This window comes from Nannobrachium achirus, assembly GCF_963921795.1.
Source record: "Nannobrachium achirus genome assembly, chromosome: 9".
In the NCBI taxonomy this organism is placed as follows: Eukaryota; Metazoa; Chordata; class Actinopteri; order Myctophiformes; family Myctophidae; genus Nannobrachium; species Nannobrachium achirus.
The window spans coordinates 42,716,125-42,728,957 of NC_137818.1; the positions used below are offsets into that span (position 1 = coordinate 42,716,125).

Consider the following 12,833-nt stretch of genomic DNA (forward strand, 5'->3'; position numbering starts at 1 on the left):
GTAAGGGTCCATTTGTATACTGGGAGCCCACTTTGAGGACCACTGGTCTAAAGGTCCGTTACTCCTTTTATCTTGTAGGTGTTTGTACTGTTAAGATACATAAATAAAAGAAACTTAAAAATAACCATAAAAGAATAGTGATAAGAGTGCATTGTGATACCGCTTTGAATATCATGATCACCCACCCCATACAACAAATACAAAAATGAGTAAAACATTAAAACATGTCCAAATAAAAATGCAAACAAATTCAAATCAAGAGCTCAAAGACGGAAGCGGTCAGAAAAATTTGGGGACTGCGGCATGGTGACAGGAAGGTCTGACTTCTTCAGCAGCACTGGTTTGTAGTGTCTGACTGGGCCAGCTTTATGGACCTGAGGAGAAGAGATGAGGTTATTACATAATTTCACTTTCTACCCAGGCTTTTGAGTGCACCCCAGACAGTTTAAGTTCCTTGATTCAATAATTTTATGTTTTATAAGACTTATGTAAAATAGACAATCCTGCGACATGTTGTGAGCTTGTAAACACATAGGCTTTTTGCTATTTGGAAAATGTTTGAAAAGGTCAAAGTGGTTTAGTTTCTGGATTTTCTAAATATTTAACCTATGCAAAGTCATAGTATGTCTGCATTGGTTCAATATTTATAAAAATGATTACAAACTTATGACTAATAACTACATTGATCTCCTTGGTTCTTCCCCTCCACCCCAATTCCTGAAAAATATGGTTGGACATACAAGGTTCCCATCTGACAGCAATGATAAAGTCTGAAAACATGTAATCACCTGTTCCTGACGCATCTTCACAACTTCATCCTTCTCTCGCTCTTCTTGCTCTTGGCGCCGCCTCTCGTCCATGCAGGCCCTGAGAGTCTCCTTCTCGCTCAGCACCCTCTCAAACTCCTGCCTCTCCCGGGCACGACGCTCTGTGGCAAGCTCAAAGACCTCTGGCATTGTGGAAGTGTTCAAGCCTAGTTTGTAGCAACAGTTTGATGAATAAAGTGAGAAGAAAAATTAAGTTACGTGCGTGTTAAAAGCCCAGGACAGCTTGGTATTAAGATTCTGCTTCAATTACCAGGTAGACATTACTGAATATTATGTTTGAGGCCATTAAGCATTTATGCCATTACAAAAATATTTCCCCCCCATCTGCATTTTGAACAATATCTGATAGGTGTGAGGCTGATAGTTAAAAAAAAAAAAAAAAAAAAAAAAAAAAAAAAAAAAAAAAAAAAAAAAAAAAAAAGATAATATTTCAGATAACAGTTTTATGCAATCAGAAAAAGAACCCCACACATCAGTTATGCGTCACCAATTTTGAGTACTTGCTCCTACTGGTATACTGGCCAAAGTTCTGACTGGATAAAATTGTTGTCACAACCTGAAAATGTGATCTTCTGCTTGATAAGTGCTGGAGACTACCATCAGAATACAACTATTCAACTAAAGATCACTTGCAGTTGCACCCCTTTAAGAATAGGTCTGATACAAGTAGGACAAGTTCAGGATTGTGTCTTGCCGTTTTAGGAGATTCAACACCTTTAATTCCCTGTAATGAGGTTCTACTCACCAAGAACAGAGTGGTCTTCCTTCTTGGGCTGGAAGGGTTCTTTGTGGACAACTGTGCTAGGCTGTGCTTTGAAGTTGGTTGCTTCTGCCTGCCGTTTCTGCTCCTCCTTCACCTACAGAAGTAGCACAATGGTTAACCACCCTAGCAATACCATATTGAACATGTCATAGTAAAAAATAAATGGGGCTTAGTGTTGAAGAATTATGACTTTCATATTCACCCAACTATTATACTAGTAATAACTAGAGCCATCAAGTCTTTACAATTACAATATAAAGTTGTTAACACACCATCTGCTCCCAACGTTCGTTCTTGGTTGTTCCTCGTTCGTCGACCTGCAGCTTGAAAGGCTCTGGCTTGGTAGGCTCAAGCACCTTCTTTTTGGGAAGGTGCACCTCATGGAAATCTGGCAGGGGTTGGGCCTTGAACTGCTGCACCTAGAGTTTTAAAGGACAGAGAAACTGCATCAAGTTGAGGTCACAGCTTGAGAACATTCCATCTGTCCTTTTTAAATAAACTTTATTGAAGTTTTCCCTGCCAACAATCACCAGTCTGACATTAAAGGACAACTTTGTTTTTTACAACAAGGGTTCATATTTTAGATTGGAATTAGAGAAAAGAAAAAGTGAGTCTTAAAATGTTTTCATTTGCTTTGTTCTATTGTTTTATCACGTTTACTGTGCTAAAATGTGGGGCATGTGTAAGCATGGGGGCATGCGTACTAGTGGCTAAAAATGTATTTTTAGGCACAATAAGTCAGCAGTTTATTGTAATTGTGGCCTGAAAGTTCTGCTTTAACAGAGGCGTGTTCTCCCTACCTCTTCATTTCTCAGATCCTCCAGTCTCTTTTCCTTCAGAGCCCTCCTCTCCTTCTCCCGCTCCTCAAAGGAAAAAGGACAAACTTCAACCTCACTCCTGTCTCTGTCTGGGTGACGAGGTTTGAAGACCACACCGTAGTGAGGCACTGGCATGGCCTTGACAGGGGATGGAGCTTTCACCTGAAGGGGGTGGGGGGAACAAATAAAACCTCATTAAATGACAGATTCCCATCAGGGGTGTGCTAGGTTTTACTAACATTATACATATTTGGGATAATTTTATGAACCCAAATATACAATTTAGTGGTACGGGAGACTTTACCTTACAAGAAGCTTAAATACAATATGTTATGTGCATAAAACTGTAGAAGTAGAGGTGCCTTACCTCCACCTTGGGCTCCAGTGGCACCCTTTTCTTGAGGGCAAAGTCTGGAGATTCTGGGACAGTAGGGCACAGAACCTTTTTCAGGGGCACTCCCTGTTAATGAACATAGCATGGCAATCATTAAAAGCTTTGTTTGCCACCACGTAATGGGACACGACAAAAGGCCATTAGCCGTCTAGCGTTTTGTCTTTATGCCAACCCAAAGGCTCCCCGGCTACCACTCTGAGAATCACTGCTTTAAACTAGACAAATACATTTTAAGTCATTGAAAAGCATAAGTTCTCTGCACAGACTCATGGTTGCACTAATACTTACCACCACCTCCTCCAGGATCTTTGAGGGTACAGGCTGGGCATGGAAGACATGATGCTCCACCTCAGCTTCCTTGGTGGCTTGCCTCTTGTGGATCCTCTTCTCTATCTGCAAATCGAAGCCCTCCAGTTTTGTAGGTGCTTTCACAGCTGGCTTCTTGGGGTTCAGAGCACCCTCTAGAATCTTTCTGTTCAGCTCAAGAGGCTTGAACTTAAACCTTGAAGAGACAAGTAGTGTTTTAGGCCGTGTTCAGTGTTGTAGCCCAACTTTTACTCATGGTCAGCAGAGCTCCCATCATGACACATTGACCCAATGTAACCAAACCTTTGTAATGTAAACCTACTTATTGAGTTTCTCAAGCTCCTCTGCCTCCAGCTCAGCGCTGCTCTTGACCGTTGTGGGGCGGTTCCTCCGACGGGCCATCAGATTTGGGGTGCGGGGCCGAGTCATCTTTAGGTGTTCTGCCTTCATTGGAGATGGCCCTTCATGAACAGCGCAAAAGCCAACAGTTAGTTGGAATAGGTCTGGCAACATGGTTAAAAGTCATACCATACATAACTCTAATTTAGAGTGGCTACTGGCTATTAGGTTTACTGGATGGTGCAGATACTGTGAAATGTGTTACATTGGAAGAGTACAGGTTGCAGATGAACTATGCACATCCACCTTAGTTCTGATGGCAGTATAACAGCCTACAAGCTTATGATAGAATGCCCAATGCATGCTTACCTCTTTCAGCTCTCTGACGACTCCGCAGATGGAAGCGATCAGGAGTGCGAGTGTGGAACTGTTCAACTTGCTGAGCAGTTGATACATAGGGAGCAGGCTCCTCCCCCTTCTTCTTCTTGTTGCCTTGTGAGAAGTTGAATGGCTTGGGCACAGTGGTACCTTTAGGAGCCTTGGTCTGAAATTAGAAAGGACTTCTGTGACAACCTTGCCAACATCAGGGCATTTTATTCACATGCAGCAAGGCTTAGACTGGTTACTGCTAGATGCTGACAGATGCAGTGCGCAAGAAGTCACTCACCGGAGAGGATGGGTGTTTGCGGAGCTGTGAAACAAAATCAGCCGTCTTTTGAGATTCATTCGATGCATTGCCAGCTTTAACCCTGCCGTCGGTACTGAAGTGAAATTCTTTGGGTACAGTGGTGGCCAGGGCCATCCTTTTTGGCAGGTGACCTGAAATCAGTAAATTAGGATCAGCAAAGAAAATTCTTACAGGGTCACAACCTTGACACTTTACATAATTTAATTCGTAAACAGTCACTCACTGCCACTCAACGCTGCCTTGTAGCAAGCCTCATGTTTCTTCCGATTCTCAGCCACTTCCATCTGTAGCAGTTTAATGTGCTCCAGCTCCTGCGCCTCAGAGCCATTTGGTCTAAAAGTGGAAGAATATTGCATTCAAATACAGTTTCCCACAGAATTTCCAACAACATGTTGTCAAAATGGGTTTACTTACTGTACACTTGGTTCTGCTGCCTGCATCCTCTGGGCAGCCCCAGACTTCTGCTGGCTACTCCTGCTAGTACTTGATCGTCTGACTGGACGTTTGCCTCTACGAGGAGTAGGACCAGACCTCCTGGCTGCCTGGCTAGTAGATTTAAAAATAAAACCATTAAGCACCCAGTTGCCCAGGGTTGAGTTCTTCAGCACCATACAAGAAATATCACAAGTGTACTTTCATTATGCTTTCGTCTGCCATGAAGATATTGCACAGCTGATACAAAAACTTCTATAAATGTGACTACTACCATGCAACCCACCGGTGGCGTATTGACCATGTTAACATTTAAAAGCATTACAAGTCTTTCACGCAATGTTACTACAAACCAGATGAAATTTAGCTGCCGTTTCAGTGCTTAGCCAAGAGACTCACTAGTTGTGTAATTAGTCATTAAGAAATGTGACCAAATGTGCACAAAGACACCCGTGCTGAGGGTATATGTATATGTTCCATATTAACCTTATACGTGTCCGTAATGGACGCACAGTGACTGTAGCGTGCACCCGTAATGGACGCACAGTGACAGTAGCCTCCACCCTGGAATGTCAAGGAAATTATCATTTTTACTGCACTGTGAAATATTCTCCTCACTGCCTGCACTGAATTAAGAGCCAGGTCTCACCTTGGTTTCTTGTCTGGAACCGCATTAGTCTCGTCCTGCTTACGCTTTGAAACCCTTCAGAGAAATCAGAAATGGAATAATCACCAAGACTATTCCTTGCTTAGCATTTAAATGTAGTCAGTTGTGCAGTTCAATACACAAGTTGATACCCCAGAATAGTAGCAGATTAAGCCAACAGCATCAACTAAAGAGAATGTATACCCTTGTGTGAGCATGATCTATCACAAGACATACCTGCGTGCTTGGACAGGGGGTTGAGCGGAGGTGTTCGGTTGCTGAACAGCCATGCGACTGGGAGCATGGTTACCAGCAGCCAGACGAGCGGGTGCTTGGTCCCCCCAGGATGTGACTATGTTGGGAGGTGGTGAATAGGTGCTGCTGGGTGCTAGAAGATTGATTGAGAAAAATGGAGCCTAGGTTACTTAAAATCCAATTAAAGCCATTACAGATGTAGGAAAAGAGCAGAAAATGGGGCCTCATGCAAATATAGGCCATTTATTTTCCTTAAAGTACCCAATTGTGGTACTAATGCACCCTGCTGTCTGAAGACCTTTAGGGATATAAGACTACACCATCTGAAAAAAGGCCCGTAGTCGTTCATCAGAGAACTAGATTGATGATTAATATAAAACTAACCAGAGTCACATGGTTCCTTGACTTGAGGAGCCACAACTGCACGCGGCAGGTCCGACTTGGGTGTTCCAAAGGGATAGCTTCTGTAAGGAGCTGTGGCCAGATTACTAGCCTGTTCATCTGTTGACAATGATGCAATTACCAATTAGTCAATCAAGATTAAAAAAGTGACATGAAATCATATTTGGAGTTTAGTCTTAAATAAAGCAGATTAAAAACATGGTGGGCTAATGGTGTTTAGATGTGCCACTAGTTAAAGTTTGGATATTAACACCCAAATCATTTGATTTGCTGCAAATGTGTTGCTTAAAATGATGCAAGCCTTACATCATGGTGTACTATTATAAAGGAGTGGCGCTCAAGTGGGACCAAGGAACCCCCCATCATGGGTCAGATCAGGGGGTCCCCCAACAAAATTGAAAGCGAGCACACTCTCGTATATATATATATATATATTCATTCTTTATTCTGCCACTTTTTTGGCATCCTACCAAAATTCCTACATTCTTTGAGCTAGAAATGTCAAACATAAAACAGCTTTACACAATTATTGCGTGTACTTTTCTCTTTACACATTTTTATTATACTTTTTATATAGGCTATTATACTAGATTTACTCAAGTACTTGTATCCATCATTTCCACGTTTAAATACTTTTACTCCACTATTTCAGAAGCAAATATTGCACTTTTACTCACAATATTTTGACAGCTCTAGTTAAGTTCTCAAATGTTATAAAAATCTGGAAAATAGCAGATCTACAAGTTCACGATGCATTGCATAGATAATCTACAAACTATAACTTAAGTGTGGAGTAAAAGTAGGCTACAATATTTGGATCCAAGATGTAGTGGAGTAGAAGTAAATGCAGGCTTATTGGAAATGTATCTTACTCAAGTTCAAATATCTCAAAATCGTACTGGAGTAGGCCTATAATTAAGTACAGTTTAATAACTTACCAAACCATTGGTCCACGCCGTCCTGCTCGTCTGGGGCAGGGTGGTTGTCTATGAAGTCCATAACATGAGACGGAGCGTCGAACTCATAACATCCCTGTTGTTCCTCATTCTCCATGATGTTGTTCAATAAACCAGAGAGTGCAGAGCAGAAAACCAACCTCACAACCACCAAATGTGTGATCAAAATGGTCGTGGGTTAGACAGAATTTGAAAACTTGTGTTAGGCCTATATGTCTTCTTAATTTATAGCAGTGGCCACACCACACCCAATCTGCAGCCATAATCATTAGGTGAACTAGCGAATCAGTGGCAGGGACAATTCCCCACCTGCAGGAACAGATATGGCCAGATTGCCACAGGTGAGTGTCATTTGGTAATCAGCTCTCCAGGCTCCACCTTACAGAAACAGAACGCAGAATGCAAGCAATGAAAAAAAAAATGCCAATTTAAAAATGTATTTTCTTATTGAATACTGTACTTTTAAAATGTTTAAACTACATTGTCAATTCAAGTAAGAAAACCTCTGGCATCCTATCTGTATTGTTTGCCATGTGCCTTGCTTTAGTCATTTGCATCCTTGTATTCTACATCACCTTTCCATTTAGTGTTCTGGCATTCTCATCACTCCTCTGGTTGCTCTCAAGTTCATGGGCCATACAGATGTTGCTCTCGGAAAGGTGGCAAAGGTTTTTGAGAAGCTCTATATCTGTAGATTATATTTTGTTATGATAACCCTTCCTGAGTCACAACTAAATTGGTGTTATCAGTTGACAGTTGCTAAAGCTGGTGTCCCATTAACTTTACTAGAAGCTCGGCCGCCCTTCGGGGATATCTGTCTGTCTACGTCCATTTTATATCCATATATGGAGATCTCTGTATGACCCGTTTTGACCATCTGTTTGCCTGTGTCCATTTATGCCCATATATGGAGTTATCTGTCTGTCTGCGTCCATTTTATGCCCATATATGGAGATCTCTGTATCTGTTTGTCTGTGTCCCTTTATGCCCATTATGGAGATCTCTGTATCTGTCTGTGCCTCCGACTGTGTTGCAGACACAGTGCTGGTTCCCCCTTTAATGCAAACCCCATTATACCTGTTGTCATAGGACCCATTTTGACCATCTGTTTGCCTGTGTCCATTTATGCCCATATATGGAGATATATGTATCTGTCTTTTTACGTCCATTTTATGCCCATATATGGAGATCTTTGACCATCTGTTTGCCTGTGTCCATTTATGCTCATATAAGGAGATATCCGTATCTGTCTGTCTGCATCCATTTTATGCCCATAAATGGAGATCTATGCAGACACAGTGCCGGTTCCGGAAAACCCTTCGTGCTGGTTCCAGAAAATCACGTATCGGATCGGGTCGAGGCCGGGCACTGCACTACCTGCTGCGGCGGGGAACGCGCGTGCCGAAGTTGAAATAGGGAATGAATGCCCCACCCTTTATTGCAAACCCCATTATACCTGTTGTCATAAGAGCCGTTTGACCACATGTTTGCCTGTGTCCTTTTACGCCCATATAGGAACATCAGAATACGTAACCATGGCATAAGGAGATTCCGAACGTTTCGCGCCGGTTCGGGAAAACCGCGCGTCGGGGTGGGGGCGAGACCCGGCACTGCACTCCGTGCCGCGGCGGGGAACGCGCGTGCCGAATCTGAAGCCGGTGGGACGAACGGTTCTCGAGATACGCGGATTACAGACACGCAGACAGACACACACGCAGAGACTTCTCGCATTTATAGATAGATTATACAGAATATGAGGACTCAGTCAAACTAAGGTTTTTTCATGATTCTGAATCCATTGCATTGCAAGCATGTGTTTTGCATGAAAAACATTCATTGGACTAAAAATGGCCCCTACAAAACTGTGAAGAGATGACCCATCACTTTTCATCACTAAACCGTACCATTCCAGTGAATCACAACCATAAAACCTTTGATCCATTTAATTATTTTATATACTAAATTTAATTAATACCCTTTGTTTATAATCAAGGAGCCACAGGCCTGAATTTTGAGAGGACCGGTGATGTTATGACATACTTTTTATTTTCTAATCATTTGGTCAATAAGGTACACAGAATGAGAGGCCTGCTCTGCCGGAAACATTGCGAAAAAAAAAGTTATGTCCATTTGTATATCGCTGTCCCATTGACTTAACTTAACTTATTCACCTTAACTATTCACCTTATTCCTGGCCCCTGGCTTCCTGTTCATATCCTGAAAGAGGCTGAAAAACACGTTTCCTGTGTCCTTGCATTAAAATGTCAATAGATGGCGTTCTGGGCTCTGAATGAAGCCATATTGCCATGTCTGCTTATAATAAGCAATGTGTGTCTTTTAAAAATAAATTGTGTAGTTGCTTATTGGGCTACTTTCTAATATTTTTTTAAACCAATGGTTCCCAAATCTTTTCATATCGGGACCCCAGATTAACATATTTGTCCACAGTCGCATACCTCCATCTGAAAATATGTGGTGCCAGGGACCTCCACACAGATTTGTTTTGTTAAAATGTTTCAGAAATATTCAAAATATATATTTTTTTCCACAATATCTTTTAAATAGTCATGGTAGTAGTAGTTAAAATACCGGTAGTCATGTTAACCCAGAGGGGTCAGCTCAGGTGGCATAGTTTTTTTTTCCCTACCGTTGAGTAGGCTATACTATCAGGTGTGCTTAAGATAGAAAACATCAATAACCTGGCCTGGCTAGGGGTTTGCTGACGGTTGACATTTGATTGAGTGTTAGAACGCAAGAGAATTATGCGAAAAGTTGAGAAAAGAGCATTGATTTGCATAAACAAGGAAAAACTAAATTATAGCAAAGGCACTGTGTTTCTAGTTACAGAAGAAAAGTAAGCAACCAGCAGCTGGCACCAGATTCTTGAGGAGGATTCTTGAGGAGGCAGGTGTTCAAAACCCATCAAGTCTGTAGCAAGACGTGATGGCAGCACGCACTACTAGGGTGTCAGTTTGCAGACCAATGAAGGCTTCAAGGCAGTGGTCATTGAAAGTGGCATTTTGTGTTTGATTTGGAGAAAACATTTGTAATATTGGTTGTGTTGAGCTATCTTAATCATTCTTGTTTTATTTGTTTATTCTAAACAGCTGAAAGTTTGTGAATGCTGCCAATAAACATAATTAGCTATTTAGCTGTGCAAATATGAGAAAAAATATAGTCTATTATTGAGTACCTGCCAATAACCTCTCAGTACACACACTTAAGCTCCAGACCAGCTCAGTGGCTCAGACCAGCTCAGTGTCCAGTGTCCACCATGAGACCGGGAGGTCTGGGTTCGATCCCTGGCGGGGTCATACCAAAGACTGAAAAATGGGACCCAGTGCCTCCCTGCTTGGCACTCAGCAGATTGGGGTAAGTCCCTGCAGCGACATACTAGCGCGTGGGTATTCAACTGGCGGCCTGCGGGCCAAATGCGGCCTGCAATATGAATTGTAAGCTTACTTAGTAATCCTCAATCATATTCCATCATATTCAAGTGAAGTGACTCCAAGTGACTTCAGTTTAAAGCACTGAGTGTGTGTGTGTGTGTGTGTGTGTGTGTGTGTGTGTGTGTGTGTGTGACCCAGCTGATCCTCGTTGAGCATCAAAGAAGGCAATTATGTGTCTGCAGTGTCAAATAGGTCGACATCTATTCAAAGCTAAGTGGTTGGCCATCACTAGTGTGATGTAGCTAGGCTAGGTTCTAAACAAGAAAGCATGTTTACAGTTGTTGCACAGAAATTATGCACATTTACATGAAAAGTATTCTACTTTGCAATGTAGTTAGAAGGAGTTGTGAAATGTAGTCGCTCGTTGTGTCAAGTGTACATTAGACGGGGGGGTGGGGACTGGGGAGGGGTCTCGGCCGGGACCGTTAGTCTGGCCCCCTGCCCCATGGGTTTCTGACAATGTGGCCCTCTGAACAATTTGGTTGAATGCCCCTGTAAACTAGCATCATGTCCAGGGAGTGTACTTGTGCATCAAGCTGCCTCACGCTACAGAAACAGGAGATAGGCTCCTGCCCTATGGGCCTCATGGCTCAGCAAGGCTTACTTACTTATACACACTTTAGAGACTTCTTGGAATAGCCTGTACCTGTAAATAAGGAATTGCAATAATCCAGCCTGGGGATAACACATGCATGGACTAGTTCCTCTGCATCTTCTTTCAACAGGATGTGCCTGAGTTGTTTGATGTGGGAGTTAGTCTTCTATGGAAGACAGAAGTGTAACATCCAGTTATGGTCATCTATTGCCTTCAGGGCACTGATGATGACTGGCTTGCAAGACGTGTCCTTCATCAGAGAACGATTCTACACATTGTTGAAATTTCAGTGATCATCAATCTTAATGCACCTACTGTAAGTACTTATGTCGCTCCCAACAGAGAGAGGTAATTGCAACAAATCAAAACCACAATAAAGATGCCAGTGCAGCTAGTGTCCAATGTGGTGCATGCATGGTCTGCTTCAAATGACTGTATCAACATAGTCAACCAGTAGGTGTAGAACCAGTAGGACAAGTGTTGGGTAGAATACCTGCTGTAGTATCTTTGTTGTCACAGCTGGCCTTTGCATCACCCTTTTATTTTCTTATCAACACAGGTTTCATGAATTGATGACACACACTGACGTCATATGATAAAAATAATTGTATGAATACATATGAATTTGAACATTCATACTGTTGTACAGTAAAACTATGAAATCAATGTATGAAAATACATCTTTATTTAAATTAATTTACATATATATATAGGCTATATATATATATATATATATATATATATATATATATATTTATTTGTCAGACTGAAATCTATTTGTAATGAGCTCTATTTAAAAAAGAATATCTGTATTTGCTTGTCTGTTGATTTCACTTTTAGCCTGCTTGTAGGAAAAAGGTTTTCTGCATGCTGCATACTGTAGCTTTTATAATAATCTTACAATAAATGCGAGAAATCTCTGTGAGTATGTACTGTATGTAATCCGCGTATCTCGAGAACCGTTTGTCCCACCGGCTTCAGATATTAAAATGTTAAGAAGCGCAATCACTTTATTGTCAGGTAACTGAAGGTAAGGACCCCCTCGTAAATTAGATGCGTCATGACACTACCTAATAAAGGTAGTTATGTATAATTAGGTCAATAAATGTTGAACAATAAGCAAACATGGACAGTGTGGGGCTGGGTAGAAGTAGAGTAGATTTGGTCTTAGCCATTCAGATATTTGGTGGAAAGATGATTAGTTTAACTACTTAAAAACTACTAGATTTTGAAAATAGTCTGACTACAGACATGGCTGGAAATTGTAGTTAAAATTAGTAGTTCCAATGAAAGTACTGAAAGGTCAGTGACTGAAAAGGGATCTAGAAGATGGTTTTGTGAATGAAATGACCGTTAAATTCTATAAAAGACCCTATGTTTCCAGAATGAGACATAAACAGAACACATAAAGTCATCTCATCATTCCTTTCATTCTCTGGTAGCATTCCAGCCTCCATTAAGACAATGGCAACTCCAACAATCCGGCATTCTTCTTTACACTGAGATTACAAAGTTTGCTTAAATGACACAGTCTTCCATCACCAAGCTTTTGGCCCTGAGACTAAGGGGCAAATAGTTTACATGGATATAGCACCTTGTATCCAAAGTCCAGTCACACGCACGCACCCACGCATGCACGCACGCATAAACGTACCCACGCACGCACACACACACAGATGAAGGAGGTCAGCATGCATGCTCATCTGGAGCATTTACAGTGGCGGTTCAATGTCATGGTCAGGACACAAAATGAAGTCAGGAGGAGCCAGGCGTCAAACCAGGATCAGGGCCCATCGGCATTGTGGATCACAGATTCGCAGTTGCGTCGTTGCCTGTGACGCCGATTGTGGCAGGGATTGGTCGGTTAAAGGATGAGGATGGAGAGGATGTATACTTAGAGTCTGGACGAATCCCGTCTGGCCAGTTTTAAAGAATCTGGTTCAACAGGGAAACAGGAAACTTC

At 41.8% G+C, this 12,833-nt stretch overlaps 1 protein-coding gene across 1 annotated transcript; it reads right to left on the reverse strand.

Moving 5' to 3' along the window:
• Window positions 1–263: 263 nt before the first annotated feature.
• On the reverse strand, window positions 264–6,923 carry LOC308290865 (targeting protein for Xklp2-like; the record flags this gene model as incomplete). The annotated part of the gene is made up of 15 exons (XM_080732777.1): window positions 264–374; window positions 789–973; window positions 1,573–1,684; window positions 1,863–2,009; window positions 2,391–2,570; window positions 2,776–2,868; window positions 3,091–3,304; window positions 3,431–3,569; window positions 3,817–3,991; window positions 4,115–4,266; window positions 4,359–4,468; window positions 5,217–5,270; window positions 5,451–5,601; window positions 5,853–5,969; window positions 6,809–6,923. 15 exons carry the CDS (start codon window positions 6,921–6,923, stop codon window positions 264–266), a joined length of 2,055 nt encoding a protein of 684 aa, XP_080588903.1.
• Window positions 6,924–12,833: the final 5,910 nt, after the last annotated feature.